Genomic DNA, 20,330 nt, shown 5'->3' with positions numbered 1-20,330 from the left:
TTCATTCGACCTCATATTTCTCTATAAAATACTACCCTGTGTCTTTCCTCTTTTTTTTTTTTTTTTTTTTTTTTTTGTCACCAGTTAAATTTTTAAAAGATTAGCTGTATTGTTTAACTCTTACCCATACTACAATCCATTTCAGTTTACTGAAATTGCACCCAGGGCACCATTGACCTTCTCATTGTCATCCATCCATTTCAGCCTGTATCCTACTAAATGTCCCTAGAGTAGTGGGTGCTGTTGACCTCCACATTTCTTGAGTCTTGTCTTCTTTCTTCATCTTCTCTTCCGTTTTTCCTCTACATCGTGTTTGTTGCTGTTTCCCTCAATATCTGTCCTCAGAATTTATGCTTGTATCTTAAGCTATCAACACAGGCACTCCCAGATGGAGTATTTTATGATTCTCTCATATATTTTAATGCACTAATATTCAGTTCTAAAGTTCTTACGTTGTTCACTTATTGTTTAAATTGTATTTGCCTTGCGTCCATTGCCATATTGTAAGTTTCTGTAGGTAGTGGTTTTATCAGTTTTTTTCCTGTCTTCCCCACAAGCTATATAAAACAACGGTGGACTGATAGGAGTTGATTATTAACTACTTATTGCTTAATTGACTATATTAAAAAACATTAATTTTATGCATAATTTATTCATTTGTGTATTATAAATGTGTTTATTGAAATTGCTAAGCCATAAATCTGTATGTAAGCAAACTAAATGATCTTTGTCTTCATGGAGCTAGTAGTAGTCTAGAAGAAAAGCCCACTAGTAGAATAATTTTTAATCTCCTCACCTCCGGGCCCCCAAAGTAAGGAAACCAAACAACTCAGAGCTGTCTTAAAAATAATAAATTTTACCACAGACCTTTTTATCAAGTAAATAGTGGTCTCCACTGCTTTCTGGTAGAAAGTGTTAAATGGCAGAAGTTTTTTCTTAAGATAGAAAAGTAGTAAGATTCTGATTTTGTGGATATTTAATCATGTGTCATAATTTGAGACTGTGCAAATAGTTTTTGCCCACTCAAATTGATGCTGTCACTGTGATCATAATGATGCCAGTGACACTAATTGCCTTAGAATAGCTAAAGATACTTTTAACAGAATGGTTAAAATAAAAATTTACTGTATAGCAACATAAAAACATCAGTCAACTGAGAAAATACAGTTAACACTGGAAAGAAAGGTCAGGATCTTTAACTGTAAACAATGTATTGAATTCTTGGTACCTGAGATATAAAGAGGGTATGTATCAACCAGGCAGAAGGACATTTCTAGAAGGAACAAGAAGTACCAGAGAAGGAGACCTGAGGCAGTGTTTTAATCCCATGACACTTCCTGCAGGAGGATAGGAAGCAGTGTTATTCTGGTAGTAATGTTGGATAAGAAACTCATCACCGCTCTGCAGCTTGATGGAAAGAAACCTATCCTCCTCCACACTCTAGAGTTAGAGTATAATTAGTGAAGGTTACAAAATTTTATCAGAAGCAGAATGACCACAAACTGCTGAAGGTGTGTAGCATATCACACCATTGGTCCCCAGAGCACATGAGAGCTGCTCGTAATGTTATGATGCTGTAAGCATGAGGTCGAGTTTTTGTTTTTTGGTTTTTGTGTTTTATTAAGGTGTGTTTTTTTGAATTATTCTTTTTTTTTTTTTTTAAGTTTATTTATTTAGAGAGTGAGCAGGGGAGGGGCAGAGAGAGAGGGAGAGAATCCCAAGCAGGCTCCACGCTGTCAGTGCAGAGTCCGACGCAGGGCTTGATCTCATGAACTGTGAGACCATGACCTGAGCAGAGATTGAGAGTCAGACGCTTAACCGACAGAGCCACTCAGATGTCCTGAGGTAGAATTTTACTGGATCCAGAAAGTTTGATTCTTAATCTACCACTGGCCTTGTAGACTTTGGGCCATTCCAGAGAACTTGAGCTAACGGAGTTGCCCATTTAAAGTGATGTTTGGAAATATTGCTGCTTTTGGTTTGGTCTCTTATTCCAGGCTGTGGCCCTCCACTTTAAAGACCAAGTTACTCAGACTCTCAGATGAGTTGAAGCTGACTCCACTGAGACATTGAATAAGCCAAAGTATGGCCACATATAATTTCATTACACTAAAAGTAATCATTACATGGACTAGAATACTTGAGTTGACATTGTCAGTGTATTCTCTTCCTGTGGCCAATCTTGGCAGCCAAATTATAATAAGAAACCAACTAATTAACCCTGGTAATCACCATCACAGGACTGGAAATCCAAATGATTATTGCATTTATTCTATGAAGTTATACCAGTATGAGAAATCAGAGATCAAATTTATTTGGTGGGTCATGCCGTCTTCCATTGACTTCATATAACCCTCATATTGATTCATATGTTGATCTTACAGTGTCATTGAGAAAATTTTTCCCTTAATTTCTGAGTTTAAGGGAAACATTTGTTAGGAGATATCTCAACTTGTTTTGAAAATGAATCTTCATTTCCAAAGTGATAAAGTAGAAAGATTGTGATAACAGCACTTCGTTGAAGTTTTCCAGCCTTAACTCCATGATCTTTTTCTAGAGTTCCCTGTAAATGGGTATAAATGGGTATGGATAACCCATAATCCATCCTGCTCAAGCTGATCAGTCTTCACAAGGAACAAGGAAACATGTGACCAAGCAAATTTTTACAAACCTTAGTTTGAGATATGTCAACATTATGTTGACTGTATTGATAACAGAGAAGGACATCCTTGAGATACCTGTGTCAAAACTCCAAGGGGAATCATCTGAGGGCTGCTGTCACAGACGTAACAATGTTATTAGCAGAATGAGTGTTGAGAACAAGGATTCTCTAGTACTAAAGTAGCTTCGCTAGAAGAATTGCCTTTATATGTAATTCATACAAGAAATTCAAGATTGCTTAATGTTGAAACCTCTGGAAACATGCTAAGTTTATTCTTTCACAGTTTCAAAAGAAAGTTGTTGTATTAGTTGCAGTATATTGGAAAATATTAATCTTTCATTGTAGATAGATATAGAAAGAAACCTTCTGTATCTTCTGGTTTCTGTTGGAAAACAAAAGCACAGAAAGAACCTAGTAGACTGTTGAAAACTAGATCTTCAAATGTATAGAATCACAGATTATCAGATTTTGATGGACCCGAGGTGTCTTCTAGTCCAAGACTTACCTGAGGCGTAGATCTGTTGCAGTCTTCCCAACTACTGTTCATTCAGTCTTCTTAAGTATTTTAAGTTGTGGTTCTTACTACCTCTCAGGGCAAAATGTAAATTTTTGAATGAATCTCCTTATTAACAAATCCTTTGTTAGATTGAATTGAATTCTGTTTTCTGCGATCATGATGTCTGATCATCGTTAGACTGATCATAGTTTAACTTTGATTTCTCATTTTCAAACATAGTTGATGACAATTTGTGTTTTTCATTTAGCTTGTAACACTTCAGGAAGCAAAACTGCTGCTAAACGAAGATGATTACCTTATTAAAGCTGTGTATGACTACTGGGTAAGAAAACGTAAAAACTGTAGAGGGCCGTCCCTCATTCCTCAGATAAAACAAGAGAAAAGAGATGGCTCCACCAACAATGACCCTTATGTTGCCTTTCGGAGGAGAACAGAGAAAATGCAAACTCGAAAGGTAATGGGCAAATTAGATTTAATTAGTATGCCTTAATAGTATTTAAGATCAATTTTTTTCTGCTAATAATTTCAATAATTCTGAATACCTTGAACATAAAGAGGAGCTAATAACATTGTTGAATTGAACCAAATGTTAGAAATCCTGCTCTTCAGTAGCTTCTGTTGGTACAATAACCAATATCCATGCCCTTTATAGTCTCCTGATTTTACCATTTCAGACTTACAGTTGAAGTAGTAAAAGGAATTCTCTATCTTTATATATCTCAGAAATTTGAGCTCTTCAGTAAACTATACATTTTATACATATCCTCTTGTTTGGGAAGCTTAAGAGCTTATAGCTCTTTTGAAACCATATTCTAATTCTTGGGTATAAAAAAGAACTTGACTCCCTTTAGCTACTGTGGGGTCATGGGAAGGAAGGAAAGGTTCTTTTCAAGCCTGTTCTTCCCATAGTCAGAAGTAACAGTGGAATCTTTTTCTTCTTTTCTGAGTTGTCAGTTGTGTCAGATTTCTAATTGATGAACTTGTCCCCATCTGCCTTTCACAAGCAGTGTGAGCCAGAATTTTACATAAGAGAAACAGGGTCTCATGCTGTGGAATGATATGTTATAGAAGAAAGTGTTATTGTACAGGTGGTATTCATTGTCTTCTATTTCTCATAATTAACAGTAAACACCATACACAATAACACATTCTCTAGCATTGCAAAAAATTAGAACATATAAATGTAAAAGCCATGAGGAATTATGATGGGAGGCAAAGCCTTTTCTGTGGATTCCTGTTTCTCCTAACATGAAAAGCTTGTCCTTGTCAGTTGTGAATGTAACAGCTGTGAAACATAACAGCTGCCAGGAATAGTATATTTTAGGAAAAATTCTACTACTGGTTAATAACCAGTTTCTGTAAGTCTGTCTTAGATGTCCCAAGTTTAGATGACATTGCCTAAACCAGGCTAAGTTTTCAACTTGGCGTTTTAGTTCTTAGATAAGATATTCTGAGATATTTTATGAAAGTGTAACATCTTGCTTAGAAAAGACTGGGATGAGGTAAATTTGTAAATATAGGCGATTAGACATGAGGAAGAGGAAGTTTACCTGAATCGTTGAAAAATATGAACTAGTAATTGCTTTTTAAAAGAAATGTAATTAATTCAGATACATTCCTAAACAGACTTTTAGCAGTGTTTTTTTGAAGGAAGTATACCATTAGGCTTCTTTGAGTGGGTGTGAAGAACTGAAAACTAGGGAGTATTTATTGACATGTAAACAACATTTTAAATGTTTAAATCAGCTTTATTCTTAAATAGGTTAAATCACTGTTTTCTAACCAGTGCATATTGGGAATTGCTAGTAGTGCATTCCAATGTATAGGCGCTTTCATTGTGCAATAACTAGTATTGCTTTTTCCTGACACTCTGATTTCTACCCTTTCTCTTGCCTGTTATTTTCACCTTCCTCTGCAGAGTGGTACATTTTCTTTTCCAGTAGTCTTTTTATTCCTCTCTGTTTTCAATTTTGGGACCAAAGACTTTTCCCCTTCATGCACACTGATGCTGCTTCAAAATGTTTATGGTTCAAAATGAGAAAGTTGGGAACGCAGTCAACAATGAATACCCCTAGATGTTCCAGAGGTGGGCAAGCACTGGGAGCTGCAAAAATGAATATTGCTAGCAAAGGTTCTCTACTTTTTTGTTTCCACAGATTGAAAACACGTGCATAGCTACATACAGAGGTGCTAAAATAAAGGACTTCTGAAATATTTGCTTGGCAGGCTAGAATTTAATTTTAATTTGGTAAACTAATACTTAATTTGGGAGTGCTTAAGTACTTTTAGGACATTCTTAAATGAGACAGTCTTAAGGCACCAACATGTCTGAAAGTGCTGATTGGGAAGTCTTAAATCAGCATGTGTGTTTAATATGTTTAACCCCATATATACAACTGTTAACATCTGTGCTTTCTCCCCTCCCTCTCTGTGGCCCAGAATAAACGAGAAAGACAAGAGAGGAAACTCAAAGTAGTTGTTCTCAGTCTGGCCACATGTAACAATCTCCTGTGAATTATCCTTGGTTATAAAAAGGTCTACAGTTAAATCTAAAGTGCAGCAGTTTGAGAACTACTTCCCTGAAGATTGGGCAGTAGGTCAGAACTATAATATGTAACTGGGAATAGGGAAAAAAGAGTTGGTCCAGAGCAGAGACCATTGTGAGGAACGGTAAAGGAAGTGAATAGATTTGAAAACAGGGATAGGGCCATCTTAAAAGCACAGAAAAGATATCAGTATGAATTCATTGTTTTTAATATTGGTATAGTCAGATATAGATCTGTGAATGTATGTGTACATACATATATTACAGGTGTATTTCCTAGCTCTGTTCGCTGAGTCTAGAAGCAATGATACTCAGTAGCAGTGAGCATGCCTAGCATGTACATCTTGATTTTTAAATGCCATTTTCCATCAAAAAGAACCAGAAATCCTTAGAAAAATAGTGTTTCCAGGTCTAGGGCTGGGAAATATAAAGATACGCTTGGAACATTCTGTTATGCCAGAAAGTAAGACTGTTGATTAAAGATAAAAGCATGTTGGACCCATGTCAGAAGGCCTCAAGATCCAGCTTGAAGGGACTCTACTAACCAGATGTGGGAAAGTTTTAAATGTCAAAATAAATAATGAATAACCCATAGTAACCCATGAGTCCATACTAATATAAATGGATGGATGGATGGATGGAGGGTGGGAGGGAGGGACGGATGGATGAATGGATGGTTGGTTGGTAGATTGACTGATAAAAGAGAAGGGAACACTTTTCCTTACAGTAGAACTTTAAAATTTCCAAGTTTCAGTAGAATGATGAAGTTTGAACATCACCATTGGGCCGCCACGATAGTAATAATTGTTTCAGGCAAAAGTTAGAATCAGTGGATACTACATTAGTGGTAGGAAATTTGGTGAGAAACAAGGTACGTAATCCTACAGTGTCCTTTTTAATTAAAAATAGTAATTTGACTAAAGGAACCTGATAGCATCTTAATCAAGGGATAAAAATTACCATCAACAGTAATGGGACAAATAGGTATCATTTAACTCCTGATATAAGAGAGGGATACAATGATCACTTTTGTGATAATCCTATGAAGAATACATAACCTGAATTTAATTGTGGGAAAACATTGAAGAAACCCATAGTGAGGAACATCCTACAAAATAAGTGGCCTCTATTTAAAAATGTCAAGACTAGGATCACTGTAGAAAGTCAAAGAAACTATTCCAAATTATAGGACGTTAAAGAGACATGACAGCTAAGTGCAATTGTGATCCTGAATCAGACCCTAGACCAGGAAAAAATTTACTGTTATGAGTGAATTTAATAATAAAAATAATTGTCCTGCTAATGTCCTTTATAGCATCAATTACATAAACATATAAAAATACATATTTAACAATTATATTTATTGCTATAAAGGACATTAGTAGGACAATCAGTGAAATATGAATAAAGTGTTTAAATTAGATAATACGATAACATCAATGTTAATTTCCTGATTTCAATAATGGTTACTGGTTATATAAGAGAGTATCATTGTTTCTAGAAAGTATATATTAAAGTGCTTAGAGATGAAGGGACAGTACACATCCCAACCATTCTCAAAAAATGTTTTTTAAATAGGGGTACGTGGGTGGCTCAGTCAGTTAAGCATCCGACTCTTGATTTTGGCTCAGGTCATGAGCTCACAGTTGGTGAGTTTGAGCCCCACATTCTCTCTCTCTCTCTCTCTCCCTCTCCCTTTCTCTCTCCCCCTCCCTCTCTCTGTCTGTCTCTGTCTGTCTCTGTCTCTCTCTCTCTCTCTCTCTCTCAAAATAAACTCTAAAAAAATATGCTAATTTTGCATATTTGTGTATGTGTTTATTATACATTCATGTGTATGTGCCTTAGTCCGTTTAGGCTGCTGTAACAAAAAACACCATAGACTGAGTGCTTTAAACAACAAATATTTATTTGTCACAGTTCTAAAGGCTTGAAGGTCCTAGATACAGGTACTAGCAGATTCAGTGTCTGGGGAGGGCCTACTTGCTGATTCAGAAGTGATCATCTTACTGTGTCCTCACATGGTGGAAGGAGCAAGAGAAAGAGCTCTTTGGGGTCTCTTTTATAAGAGCACAAATTCATTTGTGAGGACTCCTCCCTCATGACCTAATCACCTCCCAAAGGCCCTACCTCTAAATACCATCACATTGGGGCCTTGGAGTTTCAAAATGAATTTTCAGAGGACACAAACATTTTAGTTCCTCACAACATAGACTAAATAAATACATAGAGAGACAGAGATAAAACAAATGTAAAATAATAAATAACATTTGAGCAATCTGGATGAAAATACAGAAGAATTCTTCATACTGTTTTAACTTTATGTAAATATGAAATTATTTCAAAATAAAAAGTAAAAAAACAGTAGAGAGGACTAGAGAAAGGAAAAATTAGTAAGGGTAGTTAATTTGGGCCTAAAGAGAGCAGAAAATGAATGGTTAAGACAGGGCAGAAGCATATAGTCCACAAAAAACAGTGAAGAGGGGGGTGATCTTAAAAGGTTCTGGTGCACTTTTGAATATTGTTCAGCTGGCATGTAGCCTTATATTATTACTCGTCTTTTGAATCTGTATGTCTCATTCTTACTAGACTGTAAGCCTTTTGAGGATAGGGGACATGTACAGTACTCTGTACAGGGGGACACTTTAATATTTGCTCTTGGTAATGTTAATTTTTTTTCAGTTGGGAGGTATTTCTGCCTGCTTGCCAAGTTTTCTTGCTTAAAACCATGCTGTAGATTTTGCCTTTTGTCACATAGTACTGAAGGGGTAAAAAAATTAATTTCCTTTTGATGAAATAAAAGAATGACTAATATAACATTTAAAATACTTGGTACGCAGTACCTTAATGAGATTTAGTTTAGGTTATGTTTTATAAGTGATGATTAAGTTTCAAATACAAGAAACTATACATTAAAGAAAAAAGTAAAACTTTGAATCTTTAAGTTTTATTTTCTCTTTTATAATCCTCCAATATGAAACCTGGCTTCAGGTTCTTTCTAATGTCATTGTATTATTAACTCAAGGATGGGAAGATTGCTTAAGTGCAGTGTCTGGATACATAGAATGAGAGGTGGTAATGGTCTGTTTTTAAACAAATAGTTCCATGCCTACTATAAATATTCTGTGGTTATTTGATTAAACACAATATTTTATATTAACAGTAACTTTTATGCAAATAGTTGCTAATTACAACTGAGCCTTCTTTCATTATTAAGCAGGACTTTGATTTGGAGTGGTTCAAATTAAATCTCAGGCTTCACAGTGGGGCCTTCTTAACAACACTCTGAAATTTAGAGTTTTCACTTGTTTTCTGCCCGCAGTGAGGTGTTATTACTTTGAAACATGACAGTCCAGTTCTTTGAGATACTTTATATCCTACTTTCAGTTTTATATCTGAGTTTCTGATAGGAAGTTTTGCTTGTCATTGTCATCGTGAGTGTTTACATTGTGGTATATTGAACCTTCCAACCTGCAGTTACAGAGGTGAATGATAGAGACCCATTTTGGCTTTTTTTTTTTTTTTTTTTTTTTTGGTAGGTAACCTTGATTTAACAGAACTGTTTCTGTCACTGGAAAATGCCTTGCATCAATTTCAATGGGCTGCATTTTCTGATTGATACACTAGGTTTTATTTCAGGCAGACTTTTAAAAATGTGTGTACGTTGGAATTATCCCTTCTATCATTCCATCTTTTCAACAGTGGGCAGCATTTTTTTTTAATATTTGAGAGATACTTGCTTGTACTTCTGTTTTCAGAGTTAAATAGGTTCTCTTATGTAGTTGCTGTTTAAGATGATTTTTAACATTTTTATATTTAATACTTTTTTAACATTTTGCTTTATGAAACAGTTTTGGATCTCATAAGATTTTGTTGAATGAAAATGGAAATGTTGATGATTGGATTGTTTATTCTTCTAAAATTGTTGTTTTCAACAGAATCGTAAGAATGATGAAGCCTCTTATGAAAAGATGTTGAAATTGAGACGAGAGTTTAGTAGAGCCATAACAATTTTGGAAATGATTAAGAGAAGAGAGAAAACAAAACGAGAATTATTGCACTTAACCTTAGAAGTTGTGGAAAAAAGGTAACCTTGCTGCTGTTGTATACTAACGGTAGCTTTAGCTAAATGATGGTCAGAATATAACCAAATGATTTGTTTTATTTTTTGCCATGCTTTAAAACAGTTAAAATGGATTCTTAAATGAAATCTACATTTTTTGAAGAATCCGGGTATTGCCAGTTTTTTTTAAGTTAGATTATCAGTTTGGATTGCGAATTTGGGGTATATTTTTGTGTGTATTATGTATAGATCCTCTAATATACTTAATTTTTTTTTTTCAGAATCCTTTAGTTTTATTTAGAAAAGAATCTAGAGATCATTTTGTCCATCCTTTTTATTAAAGTTTCTATTAAAATTTGAGGGAAATGAATGTTTAAATGATTTTATTTTCTAACTAGGTAGAAAACATTTTTTGTTTCAACGCATTTTATAAATGTGTCTCTAATGCAGTAGTCCTTTTCCTGCATAACTAAATAGACTAAACTACACCTGACAGAATTTTATGTGATTCCTGAGGTAAGCATTCTAAACATCATTTCCCACTGTTTGAAAATATTAAATATATGAGAAATTTGTCTTCTGTATACCTTAGAGGGTTTTTTGGTTTTTGTCTTACTATATCCTGAATATGAACTTACTTATTCCTGTAAATTTCCTTTCAAGAATAATCTTTTTTTAAAAGAATAATCTGATTAATTAATTAGTTGTGTTCTAGTTAATTGTGATATCATTGGGTTTTTTTTTTTTCTAATTTATTTTTCAACTACAAAACATTTTCTTATATTTTGTGACCTTTTCAAGATATCATTTGGGAGACTATGGCGGTGAAATCCTTAATGAAGTGAAAATCAATAGATCAGAAAAAGAGTTATATGCCACTCCAGCAACTCTTCATAATGGAAATCATCACAAAGTCCAAGAATGTAAAACTAAGGTGAATATCCTCTGGGGAGAAGCACATATGATAATATTGTTTAGACAATTAGGGGTTTCATCAGCTGTCTTAGTATAGTTTGGTTAAAGAAGAAAGTGATTAACATGCATTAGTTTTTACTATTGCTAGGAATTTTTACATACATATTAACTCATTAATCGTTATAGCAGCCCATTGACACAGATTTTATCTCTGAGTGACTTCTAGATTATATAGCTAATAAGTGGCTGATTCAAGATTTAGGTCTAACACCAAAAACCATGTGCTTTTCACTGTGCTATCTGCTTCTCTAGAGAATATGGGTAATTAAAGTTGAGTTGTTATCACTAGCCTTAGCGAATCCTGCGTTGTAGTGGCAGGCATCAAAATCTAAGATTAAAGCTTTCTTCATTGAGACTATTTATTATTGAAAGTTATTCTTAGTTTCATTATCACTTCCAGAATCAACTGCTATCTACTTTGAGTGATTTGAAGAAGTCCTGTAACTTCCAGATGCTATTTTCTTCGCTAATAAAGAGCCAGATTCAGTGATTATTTAAGTCTTTTAGACTTCAAGAAATTGTATTTATTCAGTATTCACTTGGTACATTAATTAAAGTATTCATTAATAAAACCTTTAAGGAGCTTAGATTTAACTAAGAAATAGGTATTGACTGAGCATTTAGACAGTGGAACTTTGTATATAGCAAGATTTAAAAAGCAACATAGGGTGTTTGTGGAAAATTCATCTTTTAAAAATGTACACAATTCTTACTTTTCCTGGGTTCGTTGTTTAAAGGTCAAAGAAGAATGTGGAGCAGGAAGACTCCTCCTTTAATCAGCTGATGTCAATTCAAACACAAAAGTTCTTTCTTATTAATCACAGGCATCTAGCCCACCTACTTGATTCTTTTTAAAACACACTTGCCTCTATAGCCAAAAATGTTATCAGTGCAATAAATGTTATTTTCTAAGTTATTTTTTAAAATCCATTTTATATAAACCAATGCTTTTTCCAAGTATATGATTGGTAGAGAAGATAAATCTCAACCTGAAATTACTGACAGAATCAGCCTTTCCTATATTTTAGGTTTTTATTTTAGATCATCTGTAGGAAAAACACTCAGAATGTTTACTATAGTGTTAGAGATACGGTTGCTCATTCATTGTTGATCCACCCCATTACACATAGCTAACTTTATTTATCTTGTCACACATCCCACCTTAAAATATAGGTAGTTTCGAAGAGGGTGAGGTTCTCTTTTTGATGCCATAGATTTAACCATTGTAGGAAACCTAGCTATATCACTAAATAATTTGCCATTTAAGCAACATTTTCATTGTATGTACCATTTTTGACCCTGCAGTAGTTTTAACAAAAATGTGGACTACACGGGAAAATGTAGAACCTCTTAAATATTTTTTCACTTCAATATTGCTTGTACTTTGGTGCTCTATTAGAACAATCATTCCCAAACTTTTTAAGTAGTAGAACCCTATTTATTAAGAGGAATACCACTATGTATGTCAAAACAGATAGTAACAGAGCTTCTCTGCTGAGGGGTGGAAAGCAGGGGGCGCTGGAAACCCACCCCATCTGTCAGTCTGGTTGCCAGATGACCTCTAAAGTGCTATCACAGAACTCTAGGGTACTTGAGAACAGTTTGATTACTGTTCAGTTGAGGTAGTAATTCTAAAAAAGCGAAGTTTTTTCTAGTTAATAAACTCATTTTCCTCAAAAAGATTACCAGCCATAGACATTTTTAAAAATTGAAAGCAAGTGTAGAAATAAATTAATGAATTTATAATCTAATTCAAGTTATTTTTCAAATAAATTTATTAATCATTAATACAGTGGATTTAAATAAAATTAAAATTAAATGTAAGTACTTTTAAATGCTGGACTGCATAATAATAGAGTAATTTATTTAAATCACTAACATCATAGTTTAAGTATAAATAACAATATAAAAAGCAAATTTAGGTACCATTATTATTTTTAATCACAACTTGAAAAAAGTAAAACATTTTTCAATTTATGACCACAATTTTTGCATATTAAAAACAGTAAATAAAATCACCTCCTGGGTAAAAATGTATGTTTTTCAAAGAGCAGTATAGTTTTTCATGATTTCTAAAATGATTTTCATTTCTTCCTTTTGGGGGAAAAATCGTCATGTAAACAGCACCCTCATCATTTGTCTTTGAAAGAAGAGGCTTCTGATGTGGTTCGTCAAAAGAAGAAGTACCCAAAGAAGCCTAAAGCAGAGGCTTTGATAACATCTCAGCAACCCACTCCTGAGACATTGCCTGTGATCAATAAGAGTGACATTAAGCAATATGACTTTCACAGCTCAGATGAAGATGAATTTCCACAGGTGCTTGTTTTAAAACTATTTTAAAGACATTTCCTTCTAGTCTTTTATATTGCTATATTTTAAAACATAATTGACCTCTTAGTTTTGATTCTTACTTTCTTCACCTAATGTTGTATAGCATAAACATTTTCCACATTATTTATGTAGCCACTCATGTGGTATTTACTTTCCATTATGTTCTCTCAGTTGGATAGAATTTATTCTCTGGAATATTTAGGTGGTTTTCAGTGTTCCTTTTTATAAAAATGAATGTTTCTATTTTTTCCGTCTGTATTTAAAGTAGATTATTAGAAATGAAATTGCTGGGACACCTGGTGGCTCAGTTGGTTGAGCGGCCAACTTCAGGTCATGATCTCAACGGTTCATGAGTTCGAGCCCCACATCAGGCTTTCTGCTATCTGAGCAGAGCCCGCTTTGGAATTTCTGTTCTTCTCTCTCTCTCTCTCTCTCTCTCTCTCTCTCTCTCTCTCTCTCTGCCTCTCCCCCATTCACATTCACATGCATGCTCTCTCTCTCACTCTCCCTCCCTCTGGCTGTCAAAAATAAGTACACATTAAAAAAAAAAAAATGGAATTACTGAGGGGCATCTAGGTGCCTTAGTTAAGAGTCCAACTCTTGGTTTCAGTTCAGGTCATGATCTAATAGCTGATGAGTTTGAGCCCTGCTTCAGGCTCTGCACTGACAATGTAGAGCCTACTTGAGATTCTCTCTCCCTTTCTCTCTGCTTACTCTCTCACAAAATAAATAAATAAACTTAAAAAAAGTAGAATTACTGAACCAAAGATTATCAATATTTTAAGATATTTAATACATAATTGTAAATATTCAACAATAACCAACAATAATTTTTTTAACAATTTTTTAGCATTTTGTTTTGCAATTTTTAATGTAAACTTTGCTAATTTGGGCAATAACTATTTATATTTTTTTAATGTTTATTTATTTATCTAAAGAGAGAGGGAGAGAGAGAGTCCGAAGCAGGCTCCACACTCAGCATGCAGCCTGACGAAGGGCTCAAGATCACGACCTGAGCCAATATCAGGAGTTGGACATCTAACTGACTGAGCCACCCTGGCGCCCCTGGCAATAATCATTTAATTATAAAGATTCCAAAGAACTAATGCAAATTGTAAATCATGAAGATAATTCTTTGATTTATATTGCAACAGTTTATAGCAAGATGTTTGCAATTTTAAAAATCTTTTTTTTTTTTTAAGTTTTTATATTTATTTTGAGAGAGAGCATAGGAGGGGCAAAGAGAATCATAAGCAGGCTCTGCACCATCAGCACAGAGCCCACCCAGTATGGGGCTCAAACTCATGAAACCACAAGACCGTGACCTGACCTGAAGTTGCTTAACCAATTCAGCCACCCAGGTGCCCCTGAAATTTTAAATTCTTAATTTCACTTTCACAAGTGCTGTTTTTAAAACAAGACCTTTATGTATCAAAGGATGAATTTTAAAAGATAAATACATATTTATAGTTTAGCACCTGGTCTAGCAACACCCTCTTTTTTCTTGTCTATATGGTATAATCAGTGTAAAGAGAATGCTATAACAAATACATTTTATTATATTTTAACATTTTTATTTCATTGCTTTAAGAGAAAAAAAATTCTAACCAACATTACAGACGTTTGGAAACAAACTGTTTTATAAAACACTTTATGGTTGTAACTATTTAAAATGTAGAATCGTAAAATGTATTCCCTTTGACTAGACTATGTGTTTTTTTTACTCTTTTATCACTAATTTAGTTTTTCTATCCCAGATATTTTAGCATTCATATGTATTGTAAAATGCACAAATACAGGTTTTAATTTAGTACGCGCTTGAAAAGCACTTAATGAAATAATTGATTACTTTTGTCAAAGGATCATCCAGTTAGACTCAGTGCATTAAAGAGCCACGGGATATTAATTAGGTGGCCATTTTGGAGGAATGAGGAAAATAATGTCCGAACACATAGTAGTTTTCCGATAGAAAGTGTAGGGAGGGCTTCTAGGCAGAGGAAACAGCATGTAAGTGAGAATTGCTTGCAGTTTGGCATTACTGGAGCATAAAATACAAAGGGGAAGAGAGGTTGAACAGAATGATGCTTGCAGTAGTAGCCAGGTGGCAGATGGCTTCTATCTACCATTATACACACTAGAACATTATTAAAGAATCTTAAGTAAGAATATGACATGGTTTCAGTATATATTAATAATAGCCTTATATTGGTGTAACTGAAGAGAGCCTTTAAAGTTTTGCTGTACACTCCCAGCTCTTAAGAATGACACCAGGGGATATTATGACCTATGGAAACTTTTCCTTTAGTGCTGGAATCAGTCCATCCTCCTGATAGTGGGACACACTTACATATTAGTCATATATTCCTCTCGCATTAGGGGACTTTTGTTCCTATTCTAAATTCTTGTGTTTATTCATATAGTCCCCAGCCTTCAAACCCACATCAAAATTTCAAATTATATTTTGAAACTTTTAAGTTCCTCTTGAGTCCTTTTACTGGGTCTTTGACAACTCTTATCAATTTTTATAATGGTATCCCCTGTCACTGAAGAATAAGTATTTACCTATACAGTTGGATATCATTCAGTGAGGCAGCTATTTAGGCTGGAACTCTTACAAAATCAGGATTTTATTGCTAAAAAGATCTGTAAAATAATGATGTGCTGCTTCTTTGTCCAGTAAACAAGGAAAAAGAGAATAGGGAGACTTAAGAGAATAGACATTTTAACCAGATTCTCCAACTGATTTGCAAAAGAGCAGAATTAAAGCCCTGTCTTTTCTTAATCACATTTCTGATTCTCCTAATGTCCGCTCTCTCTTCCTGTGTCTCAGACTAAATCCTCGAATCCACTCCTGAAGAATGGTGGTCGGGAGGAAGGGGTGGTATATTTTATGCAAAGAATTTCTGAGATTTTGTGACACTTCCCCTGTGTGTATTTTAGAAGAGGTAGAGGATTTGCAAAGGAACCAAAGTATAAAATTCACATTGGGGATTTCCTTTCAAATTTCAGGTTTGGGGCTCGGTTCCACGGGAAGAAGAATCAGCCCCAGCTTACTGTTTCTGTGTCTCCCCCATAGGGTTGGTGGAGGTATATTGGAACCTCACCAAATGCCTTTCTCCCCTGGATGACCCTGCTCAGTGGTAATTACCACAGTTTGGAAATAATGTGGAGAACACATTTTTCCTCTCAAAATAGGAAGAGAGGGATTTGTGAGGTTCAAAATTTGCAAGTAAATTTGGTTGAGCCAGCGTTGTCAGAAAAAGAGATGTACTCCAAAGTGAAATTGCGAGACTACTGAAACTTAAGTACCAAAACTTTTTTTTTTTTTAATTTTAACCATTATGGGTAGAAATTTATCTAAACCATATTATTTCTCTGCTGTATTAGAGTATATTTGTATATAATTTACTCCGTTTTTGATGACACTTACAAAGTTTGCTCTAAAGTATCAGTGTTGCCCAGGGGTCCACTCAAGTTTTATAGGGATAGTTCACCTAAGATCACGTGGTTCCCAGGCAGAGTGCATTTTAATTATGTGACAACTTTTTGAAAGTCTTTATTTTTTCTTTTGCTGTCAGGCTATGGGCTTATCATTTCTCTTTGCAACCAGTCTGCTTACCTTTAGCAAGCCTTCTGTCCTTTTCTAATTTTTCTGCTTATCATCTGCCAAGTTTAAAACGTGATTTCACTAAACTGTACACCTGAAATATTACATTATATGTTAACTGGAATTTAAATAAATAAAAACTAAAAAAGTGTTTTTAAAAAAGTGAGTAGGGAAATAAGGGACTCCCTTTGAGAAAAACGTATGACCTTGTATGGCCTTAGAGGGGGCACTATTCATAAACCTTTTTTACTTCCTAGTTTTTCACTTTTATTACAGAAAAAGAAAGTTATTGGAGAAAAATACATCTGCCTATATAGGTGAACCATAACTGTCAAAATAAAAATATTTATGGCCGCATACATTATTTAGAAAATATAAGTGGGATATATAAAAACTGTACTAATTCTTTTTAAGTACTCAACGTGTTCAGAAGCAATTACACAATACTATGTTAACGTACCTGCAAGAACTAATCCTTTCAAAATAATCATTTTTAACCATAGAAAATCATTGCTAGCCTTTAGCTGTTTGGGGGGAATTTACTGCCTACTATATGTAACGGAGGCATACTGTTTGTGATCAGATTCTGATTTTAGATTCTTACAAAGATTGATCTGTTGACTTCTGATAACTCCTAAATGGAATGTCTCATGCCTCTTTTTTTTTTTAGGTACCATCCCCAGTATCAGAACCTGAAGAAGAAAATGATCCTGATGGTCCCTGTGCTTTCAGGAGGCGAGCAGGATGCCAGTATTACGCTGTAAGAATTTTATTTTTTTGTAGTGTTTTTGTGAACCAGATGTTCATAGGTAACTCTTGTCAGGGTAACTTAGTCTTGATCTAAAAATGGGAAGTCCACCAGCATTTTTTATTTAATATTGCCTATACACATACCAGTAAAAGATGCTAAAAGGTACTTAGTCCTTTCAGAGGATATCCAAAAATCTCATAATCCTTTACTTGGAAATTGATCATTTAGAATTCTAAATTTTAAAAATTTAGTTTTACTTTGGGCTTTAACTGTAGTTTAGCACTTATGAAAATTTACTGTCACTGCTAGAGTTAGGTAAGCCCAGAATCTCTAATTGAAGTTTTGATAGTTGCTGTTCATTAAAATTTATTTTAAGCAAGCCCATCCTGTATATACATACCAAGTAAGTATCAAACATAAAAGAATCATCTTTAAACTCTCCTCATGGCAATATTTTATCTAATAATTATATTCATAACTTTTTGACACACTTAGAAATTGCTTTGTGTTATTAAGTTTTGGTGTAACATTCTGTCAGGAGGGACCCTGACTCCCAGATGCTCAGATTTTCAGATAAAGTGTAACTATAGAGTTAATGAGGTATGGCTTGTGGAGACCATTTGCCTTGTTGCATTATGGTAAACATCTACACTCCAACTTATTTAGGATGTGTGTGTGTGTGTGTGTGAGAGTAGTGTAGAAGAGGTAGAAAGTTTTTTACAAGTTACGCTAATGAGAGAAAGAAAAAAATATTATGAAGGGATAGAGAAGTGTTAAGACCCAGAAAAACAGAATAATAAAGGGAATAGGAAGGCAGAGAAATGAACCGTATGTTCTTAAAAGTAAGAAGTGTCAGCCTGACCCATACATGCTTGAAGTACAATTTTTGGTCCAAAAAAAAATTTCTTTCTGGTATATCTCAATAGGAAGCTTATAAATTACTAACTTTCCTATCTCTACTTTTTCTGCCATTGATATTAAAAGCCATATTATTCTTTAAAGATATATTTCTTTTAAAATATACCCTAAAATATTAAATACACTTTGAGTTATTTTGGTGAGTGAACTTTTGATTCAGTTTTGTAAAATTTTATCTGGTTTTTTACAGATAAAACAATTTTACAGTTTTATAATTGTTTTAATTGTTAATGCTGAATTTTATTTTTGTCATGATTTAACCTTTTTTCTTTTCAGATTTATTCCGTGGGTTTTGATTTTCTTTTTTTTCTTTCTTTGCAGCCTCGTTTGGACCAAGCTAACCACTCCTTTGAAAATTCAGAATTGGCAGATTTGGATAAGTTGAGATACAGGCATTGCCTTACAACACTCACAGTCCCAAGAAGATGTATAGGATTTGCAAGGAGGCGAATTGGCAGAGGTGGAAGGTAAACTATTTGTCTTGACCTGATTTTTGTTTTACAAGGTAGAAGGGAACTAATTCTTCCAGATAATATTTGGTTTTATATTGCTTTTCAGGGTCATAATGGACCGAATATCCACAGAACATGACCCAGTCCTGAAACAGATAGACCCTGAAATGCTGAATGGTTTTTCAAGCTCTTCCCAAACTATAGACTTCTCTTCTAATTTCACTCGGACCAATGCTTCCAGTAAACATTGTGAAAACAGACTGTCCCTTTCTGAAATATTAAGCAATATCAGATCATGTCGACTACAGTGTTTCCAGCCAAGGCTACTAAATTTACAGGACAGTGATAGTGAAGAATGTACCTCAAGAAAATCAGGGCAGACTGTGAACAATAAAAGAGTTTCTGCAGCATCTGTAGCTTTATTGAACACCAGCAAGAATGGCATATCAGGTAAGCTGTCACTTTGTTAAAAATATATCCTGCTCTTTTTTCCGACTTAATTTTCATTATACACTAAATAAGGGCTCAGGACACTGGGTGTTGTGTCCTGAGAAACTAAACCCTAGTATTGTGGTTCACATTTTAACCAATGTCATGATACCTATTAAACCAGACTTATATTTTGAGTGTGTGTGCCTGGTATGGCGAATGTGTAGGCAGAATGCATAGGGAGTTCCCTATGGGTAAAGTGGTTATAAGCTGCTACCAGAGTATCATAACCATAGTGTGCATTTGTTAAAGAAAAGTTTCATTTTTGTGTGTATTAACTTTGCTCAAATGTAGGCATTGCTCCTCCAGAGTACCATTGAAAGCTTTCTTTCTGAAAAATGATTTTTTAAGAGTCTCCCTATGAATAGTTGTAATTTTGTCTGATAGCTAACCTCTGATTGAGACTAGAAATAGAAAGCATTTTTCATTTTAAGAAACACTGTGCTCAATTTAGTATTTTTATGACATGTACATTGTAAATAATGTATAGTATCTAGAAAATCTAAAATGTAATTTTGGTTTGTTTTTATCTGTGGATAGTCTTCTCTTTATCACATGTATAAGTGGGTATAATTTTGAATATCCTTATGATATATACAAACACTGCATGGTATCCAGAGTCAAAACTAAATGTGACTTGACTCACACTGTTGCTATCCTTTCTTCTTGTAAAACGTGAATGTTTCTAAATTCTTTCCTGGATGTACATTTTACTATGTGAAATTATGTTGAACCTCCTTAAAGTGATTTTAAAGCATTTTATTTGGTCTCAGTAGTGTTCAGTCATTTTTAGTTACTGGACTGCTTATTTTCAGACTTGACCTAGACATATATCTGTTCAAAGATTATAATGGAAAATTGGATTTGTTTGAATGATTGGAAGTTGACATGTCATTTCTCCAAATTAGTTGGTTAATTTTCTCTTAAACAAACTTAGGTAAGGAAAACGGCATCCTGTTATATAAGGTTCATGAGTTTGCGAAGTTTAATAAGCTTTCAAAGCCGAAATAAATACCTAATATG

The 20,330-nt window shown here is 34.2% G+C and overlaps 1 protein-coding gene across 3 annotated transcripts in view; it reads left to right on the top strand.

The window, feature by feature from the left end:
- The window catches only part of EPC2 (enhancer of polycomb homolog 2), a 121,448-nt gene that overhangs the window by 84,976 nt on the left and 16,142 nt on the right, over positions 1 to 20,330 (top strand). For 2 of the 3 annotated variants that reach the window (XM_019455681.2, XM_019455670.2), the window contains exons 4-10: positions 3,427 to 3,633; positions 9,660 to 9,808; positions 10,586 to 10,718; positions 12,884 to 13,075; positions 17,368 to 17,457; positions 18,688 to 18,833; positions 18,925 to 19,268. In XM_019455681.2, coding sequence (XP_019311226.1) covers positions 3,427 to 3,633; positions 9,660 to 9,808; positions 10,586 to 10,718; positions 12,884 to 13,075; positions 17,368 to 17,457; positions 18,688 to 18,833; positions 18,925 to 19,268 — 1,261 coding nt within the window. The remainder of the gene's footprint in view (positions 1 to 3,426; positions 3,634 to 9,659; positions 9,809 to 10,585; positions 10,719 to 12,883; positions 13,076 to 17,367; positions 17,458 to 18,687; positions 18,834 to 18,924; positions 19,269 to 20,330) is intronic. The other variant, XM_019455689.2, reaches the window with a different exon arrangement.

The sequence above is a fragment of the Panthera pardus genome, unplaced genomic scaffold, assembly GCF_024362965.1.
Source record: "Panthera pardus isolate Hobbes unplaced genomic scaffold, ASM2436296v1 HiC_scaffold_10, whole genome shotgun sequence".
Taxonomy (NCBI): domain Eukaryota; kingdom Metazoa; phylum Chordata; class Mammalia; order Carnivora; family Felidae; genus Panthera; species Panthera pardus.
This window is presented reverse-complemented; position numbering and strand designations above follow the sequence as displayed.